The sequence below is a fragment of the Cottoperca gobio genome, chromosome 22 (assembly GCF_900634415.1).
Source record: "Cottoperca gobio chromosome 22, fCotGob3.1, whole genome shotgun sequence".
NCBI lineage: Eukaryota > Metazoa > Chordata > Actinopteri > Perciformes > Bovichtidae > Cottoperca > Cottoperca gobio.
The window spans coordinates 10,670,148-10,696,703 of NC_041376.1; the positions used below are offsets into that span (position 1 = coordinate 10,670,148).

General features: G+C 44.5%; 1 protein-coding gene across 2 annotated transcripts in view; it reads right to left on the bottom strand.

Annotated features, from left to right (window-relative positions):
• The window catches only part of kif26ab (kinesin family member 26Ab), a 67,950-nt gene that overhangs the window by 18,998 nt on the left and 22,396 nt on the right, over positions 1 to 26,556 (bottom strand). For both annotated transcript variants that reach the window (XM_029460678.1, XM_029460679.1), the window contains exons 3-4: positions 21,650 to 22,126; positions 14,671 to 14,879 (exon numbers count right to left, since the gene is read on the bottom strand). In XM_029460678.1, the coding sequence (XP_029316538.1) occupies positions 14,671 to 14,879; positions 21,650 to 22,126 (686 nt within the window). The remainder of the gene's footprint in view (positions 1 to 14,670; positions 14,880 to 21,649; positions 22,127 to 26,556) is intronic.

Genomic DNA, 26,556 nt, shown 5'->3' on the forward strand with positions numbered 1-26,556 from the left:
GGAGAACCAGGAGGAGGAGGCGCAGGCGTCATAGTAACTAAATGGAACAAGCGCCAGGTGGGGAAGGGTGGAGGGGAGAAGAGTGAATGAGCTTCACAGTGAGCAGTGCAAGTAGCCCAGAGAGCTTTCTAGGAGGAGGTAAGGAGAAGGTCAGGATGAGAAGGAACACCTCCTCTGTTCATACGCCACAAAAGCACCTCGAACTCTTTCCATGCCTCTTCCACCAGAAAAAGTTCAGCGTCAGTACAGAAATGCAATAACCCAGCAACAGCTTGCTCTCCAACTCACTTTTCCATTCCTTCCTTCACATCCAATTCAGCATTCATCCCACAGGCAGCATGGTTGACTCTCATTTAGTAAATCCACTGTGGTGTGTCTGCTATGAGTGGCTTCAGGTCCTGATGCCAAGGTCCTTCCAGAGTCTCTGCTGCTTACAGGCAGGAGGAGGGGCAGAGAATCAGCACGCTTGGCTGGACTGGAAGACTTCCTTGGGTGGCTGAGAATGAGGAGAATTCCTACTCCTGTTCCGCCTCTCGGTCCTTCTCCTGCTATCGGAGAAATGCTGGCAGCTGTCCTGCCGCGTCTCTCTCTCTCCCTGCCTCTCTCTCTCTCTCACACACACACACACACTCTCTCCTCTCTCCCTGCCGCCCTCCTCCCTCTCTCTCTCTCTCTTTCTTTCCTCAGCCCAGCCCCTTTTCCCTCCGACTGCCAGACGAGGTGTCAGCGCTCGATTGCTGGCTGCTCGCGGCGCAATTTGCTAGTATTCTCTTTCTCTCTCTACCCCAACACACACACACACACACACACACGCACGCACGCACACTCACACACACACACACACACACATGCCCCCCACCACACGTCACATGAATACTTAATGCATACAGGAGCCTTCTCTTCTTTTAGGGTCCCCCACTTCAAACAGATTAGGTTAGTATGCCTACAGTGCATGCATGCATGAGCACGAGAGTGTAGTAGCCGCGTTTGGGCGGCTAGTGAGTGTACACTTGTGCACATTTGTATTTTTTGCCTTTTGTTGAAGGATGTAATTAGCCTGATGATTGAGGGTGTTATTAATCATGAGGAGGGACAAACAGATAAGGAAGGATATACTTAAGAGCAGAACGATGGATTGCCTGAATGAGCGATGCTCTGACTCAATTGAAAAACTGAGAGAGATTAAAAAAAAGAGTGAGAGCAAGGGAGAGCGGGGGAGAGGACAAACAATGAACAGATGACATCTTTGAAAGGCAGATTTATTCTGACCAGTGAGAAAGAGTGCAGTCAGTCAATGGTCAAGGGTAAAAAGGGGAATGAAAGCATGCGAGTGGGCGAGCGCCGGGGTGAGAGTACCCTGTATTCCCTGGGCTGCCAATTTACCAGTAAGCCCTCTCAGCCCCCAACCAGCCAGCCTTGTTTGAAAGGCTGCTGCTTTGGCTGCAGAGTGCCTACTACAACATATCGGCAGACAGAGTGGGTGTGAGACTTGCTAGATGAAAGTGCATTCAACACAAACCCACACCAAGCGCTCTCTGCCTCTCTCCCTCCGACACAGTGCCCTTTATATGAACTCAGCCGGATTAAATTTTGAAGGCAAAAAACAGAAAACCCACCACTGCTTACGTATTTGGAGAGCACAGTATACTGTAGTTATGAAGCTGTTTGATATATCACATAACCTTTATCTTTCTCCTTGCCACGCTTACCTCTGCTTTTCTGCAGTGTGTCCAAATTAATTTGCCTGAGGTGGGCTGATTTTAAAGAGCAAGAACCGTCTCCGGAAACTTTGCTACGAGTTACTTTTATACTGAACCCTTTTGAATCCTGACTGGCAACAGTCAATGAGTCTGATACAATACTAATGTGCACATTGGTCCCCCTGACAATGCAACCGGTCATCATTCTCACGCTCATTGCTGCTACCCTTATTGTGATTTCAAGTGTCATATATCAAAATGACGTAATACTGTGGAACAGCCACAGTTAGAAGGGTCTTGATAGTCTTTCAGCTTCATCACTGTCTTCTTATGAACAGACATCAGGGACAGATAATGATTGTAATATATATAAATGAGCCACAGCAAGACAGATGTAAAATCAAGGATCATTTGGGATAAAAGGTCTCCTGGTGCCTTTGTTAAGAAAGGACATCTAGATTTTGTCCTTACCTATAAAAAGGGAGTGACAGTGAGTGAGGAGGAGAGCAGGTCAATGACCGGAGAACAGGGAGTGTGGAAGCCGTGCTGCTTTCAAAGCTTCACTTATGCTTGCTGTCAATAATCGCTCCAGCCTTCTTTTCAAGCTTTGTCAAATTAACAAGAGAAATTCCTCTGCCCCAGAGAATCATTAGCTGCTGCATCCATTAGCTTGTTTGTGCATTAGTCTCTGTTCTCCCAGCCAACTATACACCTCTTTAGGTAGCCCTGCTCTGTGGCTAATTACCATGTTTGCTACATTTACTATTCTTGACATTTCCTTTCTGTGATTCTCGTTATTTTTCCTCCGCAGACAAGATAAGGCTGCTCTGGCCATTCATGAAGGGATCAGATCAGTGGGTGTGATATCAGACTGCTTTACCCTGCACCCCCCTACAGAGAGTCTGCCTTACACTGCTGCTGATTTGCAGGTCTGCATAGCTCTTCATGAATGGAGATGGGAATACTGGGCTCCAGCCAGCCTCGACACCATGCAACGATAATGACTACAGCACAATGACTCACGCTCGCTCGCTGCTGGAGACATTGAGAATTCACCCTGGATTCAGTAGTAGAGGCATTTGTGAGATTCTTTTAGAGTGGATATTGGGGAAGCCATGTTGTTGGGTGCTGGAGACATAGCCAAGCCCATAATGCCAGATCAGCAGATGGTCATGATTGATTTGCCTGGATGTGTGTTGGTCTATCAGGTGAGGTGCTCTGTTTTTGAGTCATAAGATAATCAATAATAAAACCTCCCCAGAGCTAAAATCAGTACACACTGTCTTATTGATGGGCTGCCCTTGACATGATCAAACAGCCCTGTGCCCCAAAGGTGTGGGGGTATAACAAAAATCTACCAACTGGTAGAGGGATACAGACTTTTTAGTTAAAGCAAAAGCACCAGATTAATGTTCAGCCTCCGCAGTGCAGACATACCTCTTGCTGCATGATTAGCAAAATTTGGTTTGGATTAAACAAATCTGCATCTCTGTGCTGGCCTCAAAGGTCACATGCAGCCGGACCCAGCCGCCGCTGAGCTTCAGTGGTGATTAAGCGACCATGACATCAGCCCGTGAACACACACAGATTCATGTGGCACACAGACAAGAGGAGATGATGTCATACTCTGCCAACCAGCCCTGGCAGCGAGAAGGCCCACCCAGACAAGATTTACAAGCGAGGTCAGGATGCCGATCATTAAGTATGAGACGAATACTTTCCTCACCATAAAACGTTTTTACTTACAGTCAACCATTATAGCTGTATCTACATGTGTCACTAAAGAAAGACAGTTCGCTGTGAGTGTCAGCATCCACCAGATTTATGACCATTCATGTATAAATATATGCATTACCCCAACAATAAAAGCTCAGGGGGTCAAATAGGGTGGGCTCTTAAAATAACCAAAGAATTATGAGGATTCGAGTTTCCTAAAAGACAGTCACACATGGGGACAATAACAGAGGCACAGGCTGTTGTATGTATGACAAAGATGATTCGAGCCTCCTGTGTGGCGCTGGGGTTTAGTCTGGTAATGAGCCTGTCTCCTTTCTAAAGTCCCCCTGCAATCAAGGGACCACTGGTATAAACATTAATTTTTCTCACTTCCTCTCCCTTATCCTAAATCACTCAAAACAAAAAGATGCCTGAGGCTGAAACATCCTGAATATAGTGATTCATCTTGGAATGTGGTTCAACAAATGTTAATTGTAGCAAAAAGTGCAATTTGACTTCACAGAAGCTGCAAAAAAAAAAAGCTCCCACCTGGAGATAAAGAAACAGACATTCCCCCTTCGTGCAGTGTGGTTATCTTATCATTTAGATTACTATCAACCAAAACCCAGATCTTTCCAGTCATTTTGAAAAATGTGTTTTCTCTCTCCTTCGGCAGCCCAAGATGCATTAAAATGGAAGAGAGAACCAACAGGCTTATCTGGCTGTCAGCTGAATCTTATCAATCCAAAGCTCTGAAGCTTTCAACTGACTGTCCAGCCTGTTTCCTCCTGCCTGGCTCCTTTAATGGCGGTCTGAAGGTAGAGCTCCTGTGTTGGTTTACACAACAGCAGTTTGCAGGAAGTAGCCAAACACCTCCAGGCTAGGATTTATACACTTCCTATAAATCCTCAGAAATAGATCAACTGATCCCAGCTAAGCCACACAGCGATGAATGTGATGTCCAGTTAGCAGAGCAATATCAGGATATTGGCACCTTCCAAAATACATTGGACCAACGCCTTTGAGAAAATCTCTTTGTTGCAAAAAGGTGTTCAACAAGCCTTTTGTTCCTGCACGGCGTCTGGCCTTGGACACAGAATACCAAATGGGGCATCATTTGTGCGCTGACTGCTGATAGCCCAAGGCCGCGCGAACATCTTCACTGAACCTGGCCAATTAGGTAAGGCCAAATGCATTCATGCAACATCTGTGAATACAATGTGTTGTCATAGAAAAGAAAATTTTTCCCCACAAAAACTAATGTCGCCCGGTGCAACTGACTTGTCATATTCTTGTCAAATCGCAGATTCAAAGAGCTCTTCAGTCAGAACAAAACAGAAACACGCAGCTTTGCTTAAATAAAATCCTAAATTCTACTTAGGGTTTGTTAACCTGTTCTGTCACGGTCCCCTCAGAACTCTTTTGAAATGATCTGTGGACTGAGGTGGAAAACGAGGGATTAGGGCATCCTCTGGAGAATAGCTTGAATAACGGGGAAGAAAGAAAGGGAGTGCAAGAGGGGAACAGGGAAGTAAGCAGAGCGGAGGTGATGAAAAGAAAATTAGAGATCACTGAGATGGAATAGGAGAAATAATCTTTCAATACAGTCAGGAAGAGGAAGGAGGAAGAGAGAGAAAAAGAAAGAAAGAGTCAGCGAGAGAGGGAGCACTACAGCCAAGTCCTCTCTTCGATCAGTGGGACTGGCTCTGTGCCAGCGAGGCGCTGTCCATGAGGAGGTAAATCATTTTCTGCCTGAGAAGGAAACAGGAAAAAATGATCGTTGGGGCCATGCCACAGCCAGCTTGGAATTGCTTTATTCCCAAAGATGGGAATCCCCAGTCAGCCAAGAATAAATGGAACAGTTGGCGCCAAAAAGGGAAAAAGCTCATCAATATTCAGGAAAGCCTGGTTTGGTGCTACATCACATCAGAGTAAGCAACAGTGGATTTAAGCACAGAGGTAACAGCAACTTCATCATTCATTTTACTAAAGATTTTGTCATGAAATATCAAAGTAACTTTGTTAAGCCGATTCATCTTCTGTGCCTTTGGACATCACATCAAGAAGAAAAGTCTCCTGCAAACAGATTTTCACTTCACAAGGACTGTGCAAACACGCTGCTTTGTGTCTGAGCCAAGGTTAAACCGTTAATGATGGAGGAAGGAATATTTCTGGTGCAGCAACGCTCCGCAGGAGTGTGTGACAAACCCTTCTTGTGGTAACACCGACATCCGGTGTTTTTTGTGTTTAATGGCTCTGCCTATAAAGCATCAGACACCCTCCACAGCCACACACCAACAAACCACCCCCACCTCCTCCGCCATCCCCTCACTTAAAGGCCACAAAGCTCACTTGCCAAGTACGGGCTTAAGGAGGGCTTAAGACAAGCAAAGGAAGGAAATGTAAGGGTAAAAGTCAGGGATAATAAGTCTATTTACAGTTAATTGTATTGTTCTTCCTAGCATTCAGGATCATACCTTGCTAATATGGCCTTAACTAGCTCCAACATCAGGCCATGGAAAAGTGAACAAAGCACGTGGCATTGCACATTTGCAGGACCCATTTGACAGTCAATGAGATAAAGCGGACAATTCAAAGCCTCTAGAGGAAAGTAGTGGAGATACCTGCAATGAGAGTCAAAAGGTCTTCGAAGGAGAAGCTCTAGTAATTGAGCCTAACCTGTTTGCAAGAGGCTTCCAGAAAAGCAGCTTTGAATGCAGGTGGGGAAAATGCTCAGCTATTACGTCAAAATTGGTTCAGGCAGCAAAAAATAAAAGTCTTGGAAGAAAATTCACTTTTCAGCTGATGGGTGACAGATGATAATGAAGACATGTTCTTCCCTGCTCTGCAGACTGCTGCCTCCCCACCCCTGGCACTGCTGACAAAGATTAACAGCTGCTTTCATCTCTTCCCGTGCGTTTTCGCTATGCTCCTCAGACACTGCTCCAGGTATTCTGCTATGCTTCTCTCTCCAAGGCTGCTATAACTGGAATAACTTCACACTCTGAATACACATGTTGAACTCCAATTCACCCACCAACCCACCCACGCCTTGCCTTGAACACCTCTGGTAGGCTGTTCAGCTCAGGGCTTGCAGAGAAGAACTCTCGACAAGTCATCGCTGACTAAGTGATGTTTCCTGCCATCTGTCCTGTACAGCACACAGTGGGGACAGGATATTTGATGTACAAGAGACAAATGAGGACTATTAGTAACATGGAATTCCCCCCTGATCAAATATAACGTCCTCTTAAGATTAATTCACAACACCATATCAGAATGAAGAATAACTTAAGAGAATGATGAGTGTGGGAGAGACAGACAGAGGGAAAGAAAGCCAGCATACTTCTGCTCCACTTCTCTACTTCATTAATCACTTGCTGCCAGGGTAAGACACCTAGCGATTATTTATTTGCACTTCCCTACACAGAGGCTATCACAACAAACAGGCCCGCAGGCTGCTGAGAACATTTGGGAGTGATTAATCAGTGGGCCGTCCGGAAAGACATAACGCAGGGGGAGGGGAGTTCTAACACGTGTTTCTTAATCTTTCATCTATATTCAAGTCAATAGGCAACCTAACAAAAACTAGAGGGCGTCGAAGTCAGGTGAAATGAGCTGTATGGTCAGGGAGATGGCCATGATAGCAGATCTGCGAATAGAAGATGAAGTGACGTGTCTTTAGATCGAGGGAAGAAATGGTTATTTGGATCAATAGACGCATCACGGATGGATATAGAAAAGGGGAATACTAATCTAACTGCATGGGCTAAACGTGTCCCTGAGAACAGCCACTAAGACTTTAGAGACTACAACCGCATTATTCAAGTTAAGCAGTTTATCCTGTATCACACTCATAAAGTCGACCGCAGAACTAACACACAGCAACACTCACTGGGCCACATAGAGCGTATGGGGATAATGGGATTTTTAGCACACTGCAGCTGGCTCTCACGTGCTGGGTCGTGAACCGATTACAGGCTATAATCCTCTCCATTCAAACCCTTGTGCATGAGGATAGCAGCTACACAGAGGGGATCAATCATCCTTGCGACTTTAAGTTCGATACAGTACGGTTTTGCACATGTCCGAAAAGAAAAGGTCGAGGGCATAATATCAAACATAATAACTCTTAATCTTCACTAATTCTCCACTAAGAAGTACATTGTGGTGCTAATATGATGTGGAATATGTAGTAGAGGCACTATTAGGTTTCCCCGTGTGTCTTAATGTGGATCGTTATGTATTTATTGCACCAGTCTACAGTGAAGCCAAAGGTTAAATTGTATACATTCGCAGATAATAAACTCAATACAGTTGGTCTCATCAGTCTCATCAGTTCTATAATGGGTTTTTTATTTCCCACAGTTGCCATTTTGCTGTCTAAACTATTTCAAACCCACAGCATCCAACTACCTCTTGATGGAGATTTATATATATTTTAAAAAAAAAGGCAATGTGATGAGGTTTCACACGTTTCAGCAACTGAGGCTGTGGGTGATGAGGTAAATGCTAAACCACCTGTCTTGACAATGGCCTTATCCTCAGTGGTAATCGGAGTTCCATCTGTAAAAAATGGGCCCTTCCCATTGACAAACAGAAGGATAAGGGTGCTGTATGTGTGTCTGAAAAACATGAAGCACTAGCGTTTGGGGAAATCAACCTCCAACCACTGATTAGGCAGCTATTAGTTATTCACGTTGAATAGAAGGCCATGGTGAGGCTTAACACTGCGGAGCAGTGATGCCTGAAGTGAAGCTCCACCAGGAGCCATCTTTGTTCTTTCCGGATTGTAAGACATAAAGGCAGCTCATGGGAGCAGAGGCCACGGGCTCTATTCTGCATCCGCACACAATAGGTCATAAAAATCCTCAATGTGTATTCCCTGCCACCAGCTATTGCAATTTACTCTTTCTTATTCCACAGCAATCTCACATTGTGTCTCAACCAATGTAGAAGTGTCTGTAATGGCAAATATAATAGACAATTTGCATGACACCTTTCACTGAGGGACACTAAAGAGATTTAGATGGCGTCCCTCAGCCCCCACAGGCCTGATGCATAGTATCCATTCAACAGGATGGGGTTAGAGAATTGAGCACGATAACTAAACATTAATGTGCTGATCATGGAGCCCTGTGGGCAACTATCAGAGCCGTTATCAGTTGGGAAATGCCTGACGTGGGAAGGCAAACAGAGCTGGAAATAGATTGATGCTGAGGGCGTGACATCTCCTGCCCACATTAAACTAGTCACACACAACTTAGGCTTTTTGATCGTCCTTACCAACAAACTGAGAGACAAAGGCAGATCTATGTTAGGTGACAAGCCTACAGGACAGAGGTCTGTTCTTCACATCCTCTCATTTCTCCACTTATGAAAGGAATCTGTCAGGAGTGGATGGCAGTGCTTCCCCTCTCCCCACAGGGCTTAGTACACATGGACCCTGGGTGAATGCACAGGCTTGAGTCAGCGCTTCATTTCTTTGTTTGTCAGCCCCCCCCCCCTCCACTGCCCCCCTGCAGGCTATATGAGTGGCCAGACAGACTTCCTGACTCAGGGATTTAGTTGGGGGAACAGGGGAAAGGGCACTCGGGTTATCCCTCACGCAGGCTGAGACAAACACTCGGCTTTTCTTTGCTATATCACTGGAGCAGATTGCCATTCATGATGACAGGCGCAAGTGATTCCACTCTGTCTGCCACAACAGTGCCCATCACCCTGGTGCTGCAGGGGCATAGCACTATCACACCATGCCATCATATCGCAGGGAAGTGACACCCGGAAAGAGGCAGGGGAATCCGCCACAGCGAGAGCGCTATACTTCAGCAGCGCAGCAAATTCTTCTGAACACCGATTATGTGAAAAGCAGCACACAGAATCCAAATAAGAATGATATAATATTCAGTTTATACTCCTGTGCAGCGTGCAATGTATAAGAGCCACCCAGGATGTTTGGACATGGTGTTTTCTGTAGCAGCGTTCGATACAGTAAAGATTAAATCTCTAGCTCTATATCGGAAAGCAATGTTTGTTACGCGAGAGTCATGGAAGATTATATGTGCATGAGCGTAGTGGGATGTATCTACCTGCTGTAGATCCCTGAGGCTGCAAGACCTGGCCGGATCTCCATCAACACATCAGCCTTGACGGCGTCTGACAGGCCTTGGATAGATTCACACCTGGGCTTATCTACAGGCTGCAGCCCCTGCATGGCCTCAGCTGGTGCTGCCACTGCGTCTGCCGCTGTACGGAGGCAGCCATTAGTCCCATCAGCCTGATTATGGCAGGAAAATGCCAGCTGGTGTTTTTTCCAACAGTAAACAAAGACAAATACCACAGAGCAGCTCAACCACCCCAGCTACCACCCACTCAATACTTGTGATGAGCCATTCGCTGCCCTGGGCATGTGTTGCTCAGATTCAACAGATAGATATGAATCAATTCTCATTTGTCAGGCAGGCTCTGGAGGTGGAGGTAGTATTAACATTTCATCTCCACTGTGGCCGTTTCCTCAAAATGGAGCCAGCATTTCAGCAGTATGTTTTCTGCCATGCTAGACATTCTGCTCACACTCTCGCTTTGGTGGAGGAATCCATCTCGCTGTGGCTTGACAACAAAACCATTACCCTCTCACCTCCAGGGAGAAAGACAGTCCAACTCCAACTGCACAAAACTGCACATTCCACGGAGCGGAAAAGGGGAGAGTGGCACAGACATAAAAATAAAGAAAGAGAGAGAGGAAAGAGCTCAACATGCACAATCAAAAAACTGACTGGCTGCATGTACAACACAAACACACACACACACAACAAGAGCATCACACATCCAAGTGAGCTCAATGTTGTCTGTGTACAACAACACTTACTTGACTCCCATGGTAGTGAATCCAATATGCTTCTCCACACATACAGACCTCCTGCCTCTGATGCTGTCAGAATGGAGCATAAGCCCGAGCACGTCTTCTGAATGACAACATTTACAAGCACATTTGTCCCAGGCAGCTACGGTCGTCCTGCTCTGTATCTTTATCCCCCTGCCATGTGGGCCAGATCGACTGTGCTCAGCAGACCCCTCTGCTCCACATAATCTGTCCTGCCTATTTGTCAGTGACAGAGATCCCTGCTGTCAATCACAGTACAGCACAGCACAGCCAACAAAACACAGCACTGTCCTGCTTTGTCTGCTTCGAGCCTCTCTGTATTGATCACCCCTACACCGTGAAAGATGTTAGAACTATTGTATTTCCCTCAGCGTCACATGCAACAAACAAACAGGATGGTTTCAGTAGCCAATTCCCTCATGGAAACTTCATAAACAATCAAACTATAAACTGATTGAACAATGGAATTAAGAAAGGCAGCCAACATGTGTTGTTGAGAACAAGAGGAGCACTTGTGATCCTGCAGTGCTTCCACTTTGTAACATGCAGGACTCATTATAAGAGATGCTTGTCCCTCTCCCTCTGACTAAATTATAGTCCAGTGGAGTAGAGAGGGCTATTTCAACTTCCTGATTTCCAATCTCCACTTTTGAAAGAAAGAAAAAAAATCAGTCACATTTTATTTCCACAAGCTAATGACTTGTTTCTATGGTTACTCAGAGCAGCCTGGGGGATGAAGGGCAGAGTGAGTGTTTCTGACACAAAGGCAGGGTCTGGTGTGTGCAGGAGAAACAGAGGCTAAATGGCCCTGCTGCCACAATTACAGGAGGATTCTTTCTGCACAATCACAGTCATTACCGCACAAACACTCACCTGGGCAGCAGCTGCAGGGCGGCGATGGACGACCGTAAAACCGCTTCCTCCTGACACTCCTCCAGGGCCGCATTCCAGCAAACAGCTGTCCGCCCTGCCCCTGCAACAGCCCGCCCGTCTGCCCGCCAGCCTTTGTGCCACCTCTGAAGTCACCGGATCTCTACCGACTTGTTGTGTCTCCAAGGTCTTCTACACTCTTCTATTCATTACCTCCATGTATCTTTAGAGTGAGTAAATCATAACTCTCCGGAGTGTGATAAGTATGAGGTAGCTAAATGAATTAGGGACTGAGCCTCCCTCCAAACAAACATAAACAAGGGACCAACAACACACCATGGAAACTGTCTCGTGCTGATTTGCAGAAATGAGCACACTGAGAAAGGTAGAGTGCAAAGTGAGCAGCCGACTCCTCTCAGCAGTGTGCACTGAGAAATCCCATGGGCCCGGTGGGTAATGAACACACCGTCACAATCAGCAGGTGTTAATGAAACAGAGAGATGGGTAGAACGATCAGCAAGGCCGCAGTTAGCCACACCGTCTAGCGCCTGCTGTGAGCTCCGCCTGGTTTCATTACACAGCGCAGTGTCAATACACTGATCATATGCTCTGTCACAAGGCAATCAGTGCTTAACGTGCTAGTCAGCTGAACACAGGGCTCTAAATTCATTACCTGCACCCCCAGCAATACTCTGACACAAGCACGCACACACATAATGATATGCACACATGCACACACACACACACAAACACACACACACACACACACACACACACACACACACACACACACACACACACACACACACACAACCATCAGAGTTTGACCCTTGACTCTTCCTGTCTCCCCGAGACTGTATAGTTGGTCTAATTGCCAATCGGTCATTACTGACCCCCGGGGTCATCTCTTTGCTTTCTACAATTAGCAGAGGCAGGAAGAAGGATAAAAGAACGATTTCATAATTAGATAAGAAAGATAAATACATATATAAAGGATACATTCATCGCGTGAACAAAGACATTTTCTAGTTTCCGTAAAAAGAAGTATCACAAGAAAATACTCATAGACGGACTTCTATGGGGAAATTCTCCCATGACCAACAGCACAGACAGTAAAATCACATTCGTATTTATCTACAGTCTGGCAGGTATACAGGTTAAACAGTATGATATTCATGTGTACAAATGAGTCATTTGTTCCCATGAATTAATAACTTCTTCTTTAATATATATGTATACATATGTTTCATGGGAGTGAAAATAACACAATGTAGCGTTTATAAAACACGGCTCAAAGTATTGAGTACTGGAATGAATGCACTTAATTCACTATAATTAACTACCTTATTTTGAAGGAATTTTGAATTAAAGTTATTTGACGGTACAATTAAGTTATTCAGGGGCACCCATTTCTATTCTGACGGGACACGTTACTAATTTGTGCACAGAAATTGTTAAAAATGTGACTTGCTGGTCTCTGTAGTTATCAAATCGACATTTATACTAAAATGATTTTTCAACTCAGTAGACATCTTAAATGAAACAAATTAAATGCTTTTTTTGTACCCAGTAGAACGGTTGACTTATTTTTGGAATGAAAAAATTGAAACGAAGAATCGCTATTGTTCACCATGCTCATCTTTTCTCTCTGCAGCAGAATAGCTAAAGCAGCTAGACTCTAGCTAATTGCATTCTAATTAAAATTTCATCTCTGAGTGGAACGGTGTTAGTGAATGTCAGACAAGCGTCTAAGGAGCCCTCTCCACTCCATTGGGGTAGAAACTGCTGTTTGGTTATTCTGCTCCTACATCTTGGGCTCTCAGGATTTACACATTACACACTAATTGTATCTTTCGTGAACAAAAAGGAATACTAATCAGATATGAGTTTTCAATCAAGTCTGAAACACGAGTCCTTTTTTAAATTATTCAAGCGTTACCAACAAAACAAGTAAGTCTGTTGATTGTCTCAATTTATTTAGACTTTTAGGGATTTACATTTCAATCAGCAGTGATGATGATGATGATGATGATGATGATGATGATGATGATGATGATGATGATGATGATGATGACCCTGCGGAGGGTCAGGGTCAAATCAAGCGCAGCGCATCTCCACCACCCTTTTCTGTATCTGCGGAATGTGATGCAGTCTGAAGCCGGCCCATCGTCATTGTGTTTCTCTGGGCCAACTTAAACACCACATTCTTGGCAGCAAACTATCTTTGGGATAAAATGAAAGGTGTAACCTTTTACTGTGCTTCCACCTACACCCCCTCAGCCCCACCAGGATCTGCTACAGGGGAAAAAACAAGTCCACCTTCCTCTTTTTCCCTGCACTTAGCCCACACCGGCTGACCAGACACGGCTCTTTATGCTACTCTTTTTGAGCTCAGGTCCAAAGAAAACATGAGAACTAATAAATCAGTGTCAGGAATTAACCCTGTCAAGCAGATGGCAACACCTCTCTGTTGTTCAGGACTACTGCTCTTGTGACAGGAAACGGTGCGCACAGGAAGTTGCATATTTAGTGGAAGATCTGGAATGTCCCCTTAGCCAAAGGATAGGCCTCATGGTCCCACTGATATACTCTGACCCCGTGAAAGCTGGCAAGACAAACTCCTTTTGGGGTGCTTGGTGGAAAACTAAGCTCCACAGTGATCCCCCATGGGCTTCCTGTCACACTCCACAAGTCCCTTCACCTCCCGTGGTGCAGAGCTTCAATAGTCCTATGCATCATTCTTAGCCAGCTTCCCTTTCGCAAGCATTCATTATGGCGTAGCACTCCTCAGAGAGAAGAGGCAGGGAATGTATGCACTGGCCAGCCTGCCAGAGAATCTATCAATGACAATATAGCACATTGCACCAGCCATCCACCCGCCTGGAGAGGGTGAAGTATTCTCCGGGGCAACAACAACACCAGAGCCAAGCAGTGCTGAAAAAGCCTCGCTCAGCCTGAGAAACAACAAAATAATTGTCCTGCAAAGCTCCAAAATCTGAAGAGCTGTTTCAAGTCGAAAGAGGCGAAACAAAGAAAAATAAATAACTTAACACAAAATACCTCAGGACAATACTCGGCTTTAACCTAAGCCCCTTCGTGAGACACTCCCTCTTCATATCGAATTATGTAATTCTATTATCCATTCATGGGCAGCGATGCCTGTAACTTAAGGTTCATTTAGTCCCATGATGGTGCGTATCCCAAGGCAATGCAATAATTCTACCATGGAAAGAACAACATCTCCATAGAACCTGTGCCCCACATGGAAGTTAACACCAAGAATCACGACCTTCGACAGACATCTGAAGACGAGTCTGTGCATAACTTCTCTTCAGCTTTCTTCTTGTACACCTACACACACGAGTCTGAATGCATGCAGGTGTGTACGTACACATACACTAAACACTTCATTTAGCACTGCGGCAGCTCGATCTAATCTCTGAACGTTTTGACAGACTCAACCGTGGTGTGATTTGACAGGACGGGGGGGAAAGTGCTTACCTAATGAAGAAGGAGGCTGCTGCAGAGGAAGAAGGAGAGGAGGAGGTGGATGTATTGGTGACGGGTTCTGGGAGTCCCGTTTGGCCAGAGCTCCTCAGTCGGCAGGGCGTCAGGGTGCTGCTGCTGCTGCTGCTGCTGGTGGTCATGGTGGTGACTGGGGCCTCTGAGGATGTGACTTCCCTGTCTGCTTCCCCCATCAAACCCGGAGCCTGTTGACACAAAGATACAGAGATAGGACCTCAACCATCACTTACAAGTTTTACTGCTACTGCCCACCTTCCTTCCACTCCATTTACTCCCCCTGTGCCACAGATGGACAGGCAGCTGCTGCAGCCAGCGCCGGTTAGCGGGAGTCAGCAGTATCCACAGCAGAGAGCTCCCTGCAGAACAGCAAGGATGCTGCACCATTCATTGATTCTGGCAACACTCTTGAGGTTGCTCTGGCTGTAGCCTACTGTAATTAAGTGATAACCCACATTTAATTAGTAATTAAATCACATGCGATTTACTTCACTCTGCTCCCGATTATATCTATACTTCCATGGCTAATTTGGCACTTTACTCATCAGCAATGAGGAACGTGTCGTCCCGTAGGTCGAGTTATACATGGACTTTCTAAGAGCGAGTTTCAAAGGGAATAGATAACATCAACAACAATTGGAGGAATGAGATTTGTTTCATAAATGTTTACGAGGTATCAAAATTGTGACTGCGTGGGCGCACCCTGCTCTGCAAGCTTGGTAGTTGAACAGTGAACAGATGTGAGCTGCATCTGTTTCTGCCCTTGGGCTCTGGTAACTAATGCCAAAGCAAAACTGGGTATACCACCTGTATGTCTTCCTATTGTTACCTCAGCCAAGGAGGTTTTGTTTTCGGTTCAGTTTGTCTATTTGTCTGTCACCATAACACTTGGTGGACGGGTGTGGAATGGCTCATAAAAGTTTGGAGTAGATCCAAATCACGGGGCGGATACACAAAGTAAGTTTCAGTTTTATTAACATTGTCAGATAGGGCATTTGTGCTGCATTCATGTGGTGTTGAAATAATTAGAAAAATAGATCCCGACTGGGAAAATCGAGTCGAAACAACAACTCTGATCCGTTTCCTTTGCTCTTTGTTGTAATACTGGAAACGCTCTAAACCAGGGGTCGGGAACCTATGGCTCGCGAGCCATATATGGCTCTTTCGATAATGCAATATGGCTACGTTTAAAAATAAAAATACGTTTAACATTTTTTAACATGATTAACAAGTAATATATAATTATATTGTGACATTTTAAAGTAAAACATTAGCAGCGGATTTGTTTTTAGTTCTCCCCTCTCCTTTCCTCCGCTCTGTCTATGGCTGTAGGTTAAGGTGTGCTCACACGTGTGTGTGTGTAGGGGGCGGAGCCCCGCCCTTTGCGAAACCGAGCAGAGGAGAAACTGCACAGAGCAAGCAGTAGACCGGGGGGGTCAAACTCAATCACAGGGAGGGCCAACATTAAAAACTGGGACTACGTCGAGGGCCAAACACGGTCCACATTTATTGAACAGGATACACATATTGGATAAAGTGCAAAAAGATATGGAACATATTTAAGTCAACTGCAAACGGATTGCTGAGCAGTTGAGCTGCAAAGTCGGCAAATGGTCTCAGTTGATCAGCAGAATGCTGTCAGGAACACAGCGGTGGAGATGTTTGTCAGTGTTTGGAAACACGTAGTGACCAAAGTTTCCTGCTGCATCCGAGTCTCCCACAGAAAGCTCGGCTTATAAAGCTCTCACTGCATCACACATGTCCTGTGATCACACGGCCCTGAAGCTGCAGGTTTAACAGTGCGATGCTTCGTTGTGTCGCACAAACAGTCCAGCTCACATCGTCCCAGAGATCTGTGGTGTGTTTCCCTTTGCTTTCCAAAAACTTTAATTTCATTCACATATTTAGATTACTTCCTCAAATGTCTTTTCCCGTGGTTGTGCCATGCATTGATTTAATTACCAAAACCGGCGGGCCAGTTATGACAGACATATGATATTTTCTCGCGGGACGGATATAATTGCCTTGAGTTTGACACCCATGCAGTAAACACTGAAACGTGCACATAAATGAGATAAATAACATAAGCGTTGAGTTTATTTAATAAAAGAGCAGTTCAATGAAACACTGATACTGCTATAAGTACTCGGAGACGTGTTATTCTTAAAAAATGCACGCATAAAGTTGCATTCAAATTTATATATTTTTATATATGGCTCTCAAGGAAATACATTAAAAAAATATTTAGCTTTTATGGCTCTCCCAGCCAAAAAGGTTCCCGACCCCTGCTCTAAACTATAAAAATGTTTTTATTTTTTCACAAATTTATATAACAAAAACATAATATAAAGATTTGTATCATTCTTGTGATGATGATACACATTTTGACACAGTAAGTTTAAAATATGAATATGGCTGAAAAGGTTTTAACACAGACCTATAGATGCATAGTCCAGAACAAATAGAAGCCGGTCGTACACTAAGCCTCTAGCCCTCTGAGCTTAGTGGAGATTGAGCATAAAGGTTTGGCTGGAGCTCTGGAGTCTGCAGTGCTTCACTGATTGCTCACAGTCCAGCTGAAAGAGTGCAGAGACCTAATTATACAAGCCAAAAGCCAACTCTGAGACTACGCTTCAGCTGGAGTCACTATACTGACAAAAGGTTAATCCTCACCGGAGCCGCTAGTTTATCCTGGGAGACAATGATCAATAGCAGATGACAAGAACCGGTTCTGTGGTTTTCCAGCATTGGAAATTAAATAAATAAAAAGGCCAAAGTTTTCCTAAAAACATTTATAACACTGACACATGAACATTGTGTAATCAGCAACGACCTTGAATTGAGCACAACGCAGCGCTGCAGCCTCAGTGCCATTTGACAGCATATGTATTATAAACACAGTTCAGGCCCTCTGCATATTTACCTCAGTGTTTGCTCTGGATTCATGTTTGGCAACTAAAATAAAATCCTTTACAATCTTTTTCAGAAAGTGTCTGGCCTATTATCTGCCATTTGTCAACACGGGCTGACAGCTGCACTATTTATATGCCAAGCCTGACATGTGAATGCTATACATCAGGATGTGAAGACATACTTACATTCTGGCATTCACATGAGAGGCTTGGCTGTTGCTCTGCAGAGTGTTAGCTTTACATTCAGTACAATGTGTTGCTATAGGAAAGCAGTGGCGTGTTATCTTTCCCCAGAAAAGCCTCACTGACCATTTGTCAAACGGTAGAGCTGCAGTGCACGTTCTCCATGGATTCCCACTTTCCCATTTCTTCCTTTTGAGCTTGTTATCAGAGTTAAGAATCACAGCCCTGTTTTAGAGGTCTGGTTTTGCTCTCTTGAGACTTCATCATGGAGGTTAAATCTGATATCAAGCTGCGGTATGCAAAGTTTTGACTTGGGAAGTACACCACGGAAAACCCAGGCTGCAAACTGAAATGAGCCAAATACAGATCCTCACGCAGACGCCAGAGCGGAAAGCCTCACACCATGCTGGTGTCGATGACAGGTTAGGAACTCCCATTACACTTTGGCACGAAAGACTAGAGCACTTCACACGCAGCCGTACAGGAAGCTGATGTGTGTAGCTCATCAAATCTGTCACTGATTGAGTCGGCGTAGTGTCGGTTTTAGAATCAAGTGGCAGCAAATTTTCAGGAGCATACAGGGACAGCTGTTCGTAGGGGGTGTGGGCTCAAAATTGATAAACTACAGACACACATATACAGTAGGTGCACACACGCACACACACACTTGAGCTCATCACAGTCCCTATCAAAGAGTATTCCCCTTGGTATTGAAAATGGGGACTTAAAGCCCCTCAGCCAAGCTGCCCGCTGCAGCCTTGGACCTGGACTGGCCCTGATTCTGGCTGAAAAGAACAATCTATCCCCTAGTCAGGTAATTAGGCCGTGTCAGTGGAGCCATGTGTGCTCGCCCGTTTGCACCGAGAGCAAGTAATGAGCTGGCCTTCCACCCTTTAACCCCCAACTCTCCCTGATCCCTTTGCCTTGGCTTGCCACCGGAAAGAAAAGGCAGAAAAGTGAGGGGGGAAGAGACAAAGCGAGAGACATTTGAACATAATGGAGTTGAAAGAGGAAAAAAAGAAGTTTGGGAGAGCTCTTCCTGTGAAGTCTGAAGTGAGCAGCGTAGGCCAGCACCCTATCAGAAGACAATGTTCTCCTCAGCCGCTGAGAGTACCAGGACACCCCCGTGACCTTTAATCCCAGCGGTCAACAGACGATTACTGCTGGAGTGAAATAGGCCTTGTGTTAATCTGGCTGTCGTGCTTGGCTGGCCTCTGTAATTTACAGATCCAACTGAGGTTAGGATAGACTTCTAACAATACTACCATGTGAGAAAAGGACTAAAGAAAAAACACTGTGACATGTAACTCTCTCTCTCTCTGGACAGAAAATGCCCACTGTCCATAAACAAATACCAAAACATAATTGCCATTTTTCTAAAAATTGTTTCCTAATTTTTTCAAGAATTTCTTTCCTCCGTCCTTTTCTACTCTTGTCATCGCTTTCTGTGGCACATCGCCATGTGAGCACAGCTGCACTAAAGAAACAGCAGCCAAGATCATCTGCTGGGCTTCAAATTGGAGTTGGCCATGGCAGCAGGCAACCAATATAACGGAAACCCTCATGGGTCAAGAGCACTTGGTTTTTGTAGATTAGCACACATGTGGTTGTGGATTTTATGGGCCAAAAGGGAGATTTGGGTCAATCAATTTCTTGTATCAATGCTAGCATAACGCTATTTGCAATGTGTGAATCTCTTCATTCAAACAGCCAGTAACAGCAGGAATTACATCAGCAATTGTGAAGTTGTAGCTTTTCTAAGTTTTTGAGGTTTTGCACCAGACTTTGTTAGAAAAGTACATTTGGGTGCTATTTACTCAATTCAAAGCAGCTACACATATGAACCCGTGTCAGCCAATTACAAAGAGTGAGCCAGATCATTTCAATTCCATCGACCACAAACATCATTCCAGATGTTAACCAGAGCCTTTTCCTAAATGGGAGATTCAAGGTGCCCTATAATGGGCTGTGCGTAGGAGCGCCCCAGGCTCCCGGGTTGACAGGATTTCTGTCTAACACACACAAAGTCCATATCTGATTCTTTGTCTGAACAACACCACATGCTTTCCACACAGAGAAACCAAGAGGGAATCATGAATTGAAACTTCTGCCTTTGTGGGTTTCGGTCATTCTGAAGGGTTTGGATTTAATGAAAGAAACTAGCTTGAGAAAATAACACCCATTTCTGCTATGTTTGTAACTTCGTGTCCTGGAGGGACATTTCTCTCTGTCCAAGAAGGGCCCCAGCCTCAGCTATGTGGCATTGATCAACTCATCCCAGCTCCAAGGGCCACTAATTGCTTTTAGACACATAGATGGAGAACACAAGACCGCCTCTCCCATTTCGTGCCAGGCCGTTTGATTTTCCCTAGATTGCGAACATGCAGTTAAAAGCTTTTGATGGCGTCCCATAAACTATCTCTGAAGGCACTTGTTGACATAAAAGGGAGTAGTGAAAATCTGTCTTCAATTGTCAAGCAGAAAGGAAGGAATAACCCTGCCAAGACCCGTAACAGACTGCAGTTATCAACAGAGCAAATGGCAGAATTACAGTTTATATATCTGAAGGGAAATATTAACGTGCAAGGACTAGATGATGTTAGCGCATGCTGTTTGATCTTCAAACTTAGGAATGTCAGAGGTTTGTCAATGTAGCAAGAGACACATAAGTAAAAAGCATTTAATATAAGCAGCCAGGAATATGCTCTGAGGGGGAAAAAATCCCTGTCGACACTTACTGTAAAACTTATGTAAATGTTCAAATACATTAAGTCCTAAACAAGGTACAGCATGATCCCATGACACCAAGGGCAAAACACAGGACCATTCCAAGTCTTTTAGAGATCAAACGAAGCACAGACTAATGCTTATCCAACATGAGAGAAGAGTTATGGTGGTACTGTGGGGTGGTCATTTGAAATACCCTTGAGGAGAAGGTCAGCAGATTAGTGTTGTGATGACCTCTGACCTCAGATCACTCAGACTCCTTGACTACTGAGGAATGAGAGGTCAGCAGTGCTGCAGAGCTCGGACTCACTAGCTCTCTGCAGGCTTCATCTCTTCTAAAAGTCTGTATCGTAAGATTTTGACTTAACAATACGGCATGAAATGTAGAAATAATCATTTTTTGAAAAGTTTTATTAAAGTATTTCATGATTACTTTTTCGGATTTAGTTTGGTTATTTGTAATATTTATCATAACTTTTCATCAGGATTGAAATGCCCTAAAAAGTCTCCTTTATCTATTACAGTCCAAGCACATGATGGTCCTATGACCTCGAGGAGCTTGACCTTAACTTACCATTAGGCATGGGACCATATGAAAATGTCATGTCACAATTATCCTGGCCAGAATAATTGCGATTTTGATATTATCCCGATAATCATCAAAATATGCTTAAAACCCTTAAAATGGCACTAAAACATACTGGAATCGTTTTTCCTAACATTTTGTTAAAGAACACAAGTTATTTATTTTTAGTGAATATCTTTTTTTAGTGAAAAGCAACAATCTTGAATAAAATAATTATAAATCTTAAGGTCCCAATGAATAAACAATGGATAAATAAATGAAAACATTGTGTGAGTCTGTTCTTTCTTAAATGATAATTCCTTTATTTTTCAAATCAGGCTCTATTTTTCCCTGCTCTACCATAATAGCTTTTTCAAGTCATTCATATTCACAATAATGGAAATTCACCACAATCAATTTATTGTGAGTATTTTTTCATTCTGATCTGCGATAGAATCCTATATCGTCCCATCCTTACCAATGACTTTCTGCTATTTCTACTGTTGCACTACATTTTCATCACTTTAAAAGGATGTAATATAAAGTTGAAAAGGACACATTAAAGACATACCGGTTTCGGCTGAGGGATGAAGTTGTTGACCCTGGAGATGCTCCACACGCCCTCGAGGTACTGCTGTGCCTGAATGGTGACGGAGTTCAGGGATCCGCTGATCTGCCCTCCTGCCACCGTCACCTGGACACTTGTCTTTGGCCCTGAAGTGACGGAGGGGCTCTGCGACCAGCCTGGTACCCTGTGCCGCTCCCCCAAGGGCAGGACAGAGTGGGCAGCTGGTTGACTTTTGGACAGCTGCTTTGCATGGACGCTGGAGGACGACACAGTGAATCTAGCAGGCTGTGGTAAAAAGGATGTAGTGGGCAGGGCTGCCATGTCTGAGCTGATGGTGAGGACGGGAGCTTGGAGCGTCTGTAAGGCCTCCTGCCTCAGTTGGTGGAGAGGTGTGGAGCACACCTGGCAACAGCTGACACCAGCTTCATGGCTCCCGGGTCTTCGGAGCTGCTCGAACAGGAAGGATGCATATCCAGGGTCCTGCAGAGGAAACACACACAAGAGAGGGGTTTTAACAAAACTCACTTTGTGTTCTTTTGAAAGAATTTCCTGTATGTTGTTCACATTTTTATAGGCGAGTCAGTGGTTTGCTGGCAGTGTGGTCCCTGACTGCCCCCCGGGACCCTCACACCCCTGCTTAAACCACTTCCTCTTTTTCGGGATGGTTGTTTGTTTAGACTGCTTCGCCTGCATGCAACTTAAGACTGTTGATCAGGTTCACCAGGCATGTGCTCATTTCACAGCGTGTGCTGGAGAGCTGAGGCGGAACAAGTCAAACGAGAGGAGACTCTGAAATAAGGCTCGGAGGGATAACTTGAAGATCACAGAGACATTCCAAAAAAAGAAAAAAAAGATTTTTTTAAAGTAAAATGTGTCTTCTATTTGCGAATCTTTAGAAATAAGAGGGCCGAGCAGATTTCAGCTTATTACTGCTTTTAGTGACGGTGTCCAGTAGAGTTTTGTCTTTTTACTTCGTCTCTAAGAAGGCTCCCTAGGGTGTCCGGCTCTGCTTGGGAGAATAACAAAAGAAAACAACAGCTGAGGGGACTCTAGTGCCCAAAGCTATACAATTTGCATATGATAAGTGTCCCAGCATGCACACATATGATAAGCCACCAAATGTGAAAATAACTACCTCCTTGAGGAAGCTGGAAGCACGCAGAGCTATCATTGAACTATTCAAATCCTAAGTGAGGGAGGAACATAACTTTCTCTGTGTTTTAGGGAAACAAACACTCACACAAACACACACACACACACACACACACACACACAACACAGTCTCTTAAGAGGCATTAAGGGGCGATAGGCCTCTGCCCAGCGGAGTCGTGGCCTAAGACAGGAGCCCGCAGCCCATACATAAATGTTTATGAGGCCTTTGCTCTGTGGAACCTCCGAGGTGATCAGGAGGAGTGAAGCAGCGGGGAAACAGCAATCCTCTGCCCTAATGCAGTGCCACTTAATACAGCTAACCCAATAGACCCGGAGACCAAAGAGGCAGGCTGGGGAACTCTAAATCTCCTCCCCATGAAAGCAGCTCAATACAAAGACTTTTAGACGACTTTTCTCTGCAAATACCCACAGAATGAATAGAAAGTGGACACGTATCGTCCGTACATTTCCCTTATTCTGAAGAAATGGACAGAAAGAGGTATCCACTGAATTATACTCAATGACGGATCAGCATAATCTCCATGTCATACTTACTTAAAAGGAAAATCTTGCATAGGACTGTAACTGGGCTGGCCTTAGGTTGACTGAGTACTTCTAGTTAATGATTTACTTTGATGACTACTTGCTTGACACATGGGCAGGCAGGGACAGGATGCAAACACAATCCAAGAAATACACTCAGGATGAAGAAAATCCCATTAATCTCACAACGAAAGATGAGCTGACGGTAGATCAAGTGCTGTATGGTATCAAGTAAATGTTGATGCTATAGCGAGGAATGGATTTAAATGTAAGAAGCTTATAATAAGAAAGATCATGCGATGACAGAGCTTTATATAAAAAAAAAATGCAGCTTGATCCTGGCACATGAACGATCTCTACTTTAACGCTCAGAAAGGATCTTTATGCACAAGACGGGGAAGTTCTGCAGAAATATGATGAAAGAGTCTATGACAAATTGGAGATAAAGAAAACACCTCTGGCTGCCTTTTTCACAGTCTAGTCTGGATTCATGTACATGCTTCCTAGACAGGAAATTGAAGCAAAGTCATAACCAGTCATCTCCGCCCTTCCATCACCCCTCACCCTTTACCCTCCAACCACCCCTTACCCACCTCAGGGCACTGGTGGATGGAAGAAATCAATTTCCCTCTCTCTATCCAAGCATTGTTAGGTGTTGATTTAGGGGAGCTAATAAAAAGACACACAAAGCTGAGCCCATCTGCTATTCAGTTAGGATTCTGGAGGTTAGAGAGCGGGGCTTCTCCTGTAAAACTGTCGGTGAGCTTTATACCCAGTGGAGTGAATAAAGGGTCAGGGCCACAAGGCTTATGAGGATGATGGCGCTGATGATGAGGATGAAGATGACGTTACGGAGGAGAATGATGTGTGTGTGTGATGAAACTGAAGGCCACAGAATCCATCTCGATATGGCGCATGAGAGGTTAGAGGATATCAAAAAATCAAGATCAGTAGATATTTTACACATCATTCAGAGAGTGTAGGTGTGAATATAGAAACATAGAAATCTAACTAGGGCTGCAACTAACAATTGTCGATTAATCTGACGATTATTTTCTAGCTAAATTGTTTGGTCTTGGTCAAAAAGTGAAAAATGTCCATCCAAGTTTCTCAAATTCAAAAGGTGGTGTCTGCAAAGGTTTCGTTTCTTCAGTCCAAAACTCAAAGATATTCCATTTAATATGATATAAAACAGAGAAAAGCAGGAAATCTCCATATTTGAGAGGCTGCAAACAGCATTTATCTCTATTTCTGCATTAAAATTACTTCAGCGATGAACCGATTATCAAAGTAGTTGCCTGTTGTTTGTCTGTCGATAGACTAATCTATCGGTCGACTAACCGTTGCAGCTGTAAGTCAAACGTGATAAAGCTGGCTTGTAGTTGCAAGCGTAAATAGTTCACTCTTTTTGTTTGTGTTACCACGTCCAGGCTACCTGCTTGAGCGCTTGTGCATCAGCATAAGGTAGAAAGCATGAAACATATGATACATGAGTGCACCCAGCCCCCAAAGCCATATTGTTTCTTTTATCATCCATATGATCTATTACTGACAGGTGCAAGTGGGTGTGAAGAACAGCACTGCTAAGGAGAAGTATGTAATGCACGGCATCAACACAAACCAAATGTTCAAAGCATTCCCGAGAGGCGTGGAGCTACTTCAGGGCTCTGACTCCTCGGCCATTGTTCTATGCAAGTGGGAGATGGTTTTGGTTTTCAACCCGAGGTTTATCCGCAGAGAGAGTCAAACTGCACGAGCGAGGATAAGAGGACAGAGAGAAAGAGATGTGGGAGGAGGTAGGCCGGGGTTGTGGCCCTTGCCTGGAGGCTTGTGGGTGGTTGTGTTGGTTTACTGCCTGTCAGCACTGATCTTTATTAAACTCTGGGGACAAATGTAGTCAGATGCCATGGCCTTATTATGGAAAGGAGGTGTGCCGAATGCACTGGGGAGGAAAAGCCCTGCCTCTGGAATGAGCCCTTCGCTGCCCTTAGAGACCAAAGTTTGTCTATGTCCCTCACACTAACAGTGATGAAAACCAGGGCAGCAGCAGCAGCAGGAGAGAGAGCCACCGACTAACTGACTGTCTCTCTGGGTTGATGGAGAGTGTCATCACAGACAGCCCATGCCCAGAGGCTGATGGAAACAAGCTCAGCCGTAACTACTTACCGTATGGATGAGGAGACAGGGAGAAAGATGTGCATGATTTCTCTCCCATACCCCCTTACGGAACCGGGCACAAAGTCACACGTAAGATTCTTCCTCAAATCACACCTCATTTACCTCGGATCGTCCGCCTTTTCTCTAAGCAGACAAAGTGAAACTGCCTTCTGACTGTTTCCGCATTCAGCGTCTGATGTACCTCTGATGGGGAGCGCCAGGCCACATATAGCAAGCTGACGTAAATCAAGGGAAGGTCATAGTGATTTGAAATGCATGAGGATCTGCGCTAGCCGAGAGACTTTGAGGACGCTCCATCAAAAGTAAAAGACCCTGGGAAACCATCTTTTCTATTCCAGTTGAGCACAACAGATATTTCCTAGAAATAAAGGATCATGTGACCCACAGCAGTGGCAGAAAGAGCAATGAAGCAACATTGTATCAATATGCAGCTGCGATGAGAAAAAATAAAGTGAAGGTTCTGACATACTGGAGCCGGCAGCTTGTCAGCTCATGTCTGAACTGTTTTCACAGTTGCAAGCGATCTGTGGCATCCTATCTGAATTTATTTATTTTCTTATTTCTAACATCAGTCAAAGTGCAATTTGAATCAGAATCAGTGCAGAACCTTTATTATTCCTCGATACTCTACGTCATTCATTGTAACTGTTCAGAGAGTTGACTTTGAGATTAAATTGCCCATTCTTCCATTGCTTCCTTCCCCTTCCAGGTTTCTCTTTTATTATTCTTAACCTACCAGCATGGAAACATTCCTCCATAAGAGTCAGTACACCATACTGCTTTATATCTGTCCTCAATAAACTTTGTTCTCACCAGTACCAGTCCTGTTTACACATAACAACTCTTCAGTACTTCCTATGACTGCATTTCTTGTAAAAGTGAAGACCACACAGCAGCTGCCAAATCTAATGCCCTTTCAACTCCTGACTTTCCCCTCCTCTGCTTCGCTGTAAGGATGCGAGTGAGCCATCTCTGTTTACTTGGCCTGAGACAGTGTTGACCCTAACCACACACCGTCTCTCCATAAGTCTCAAAGG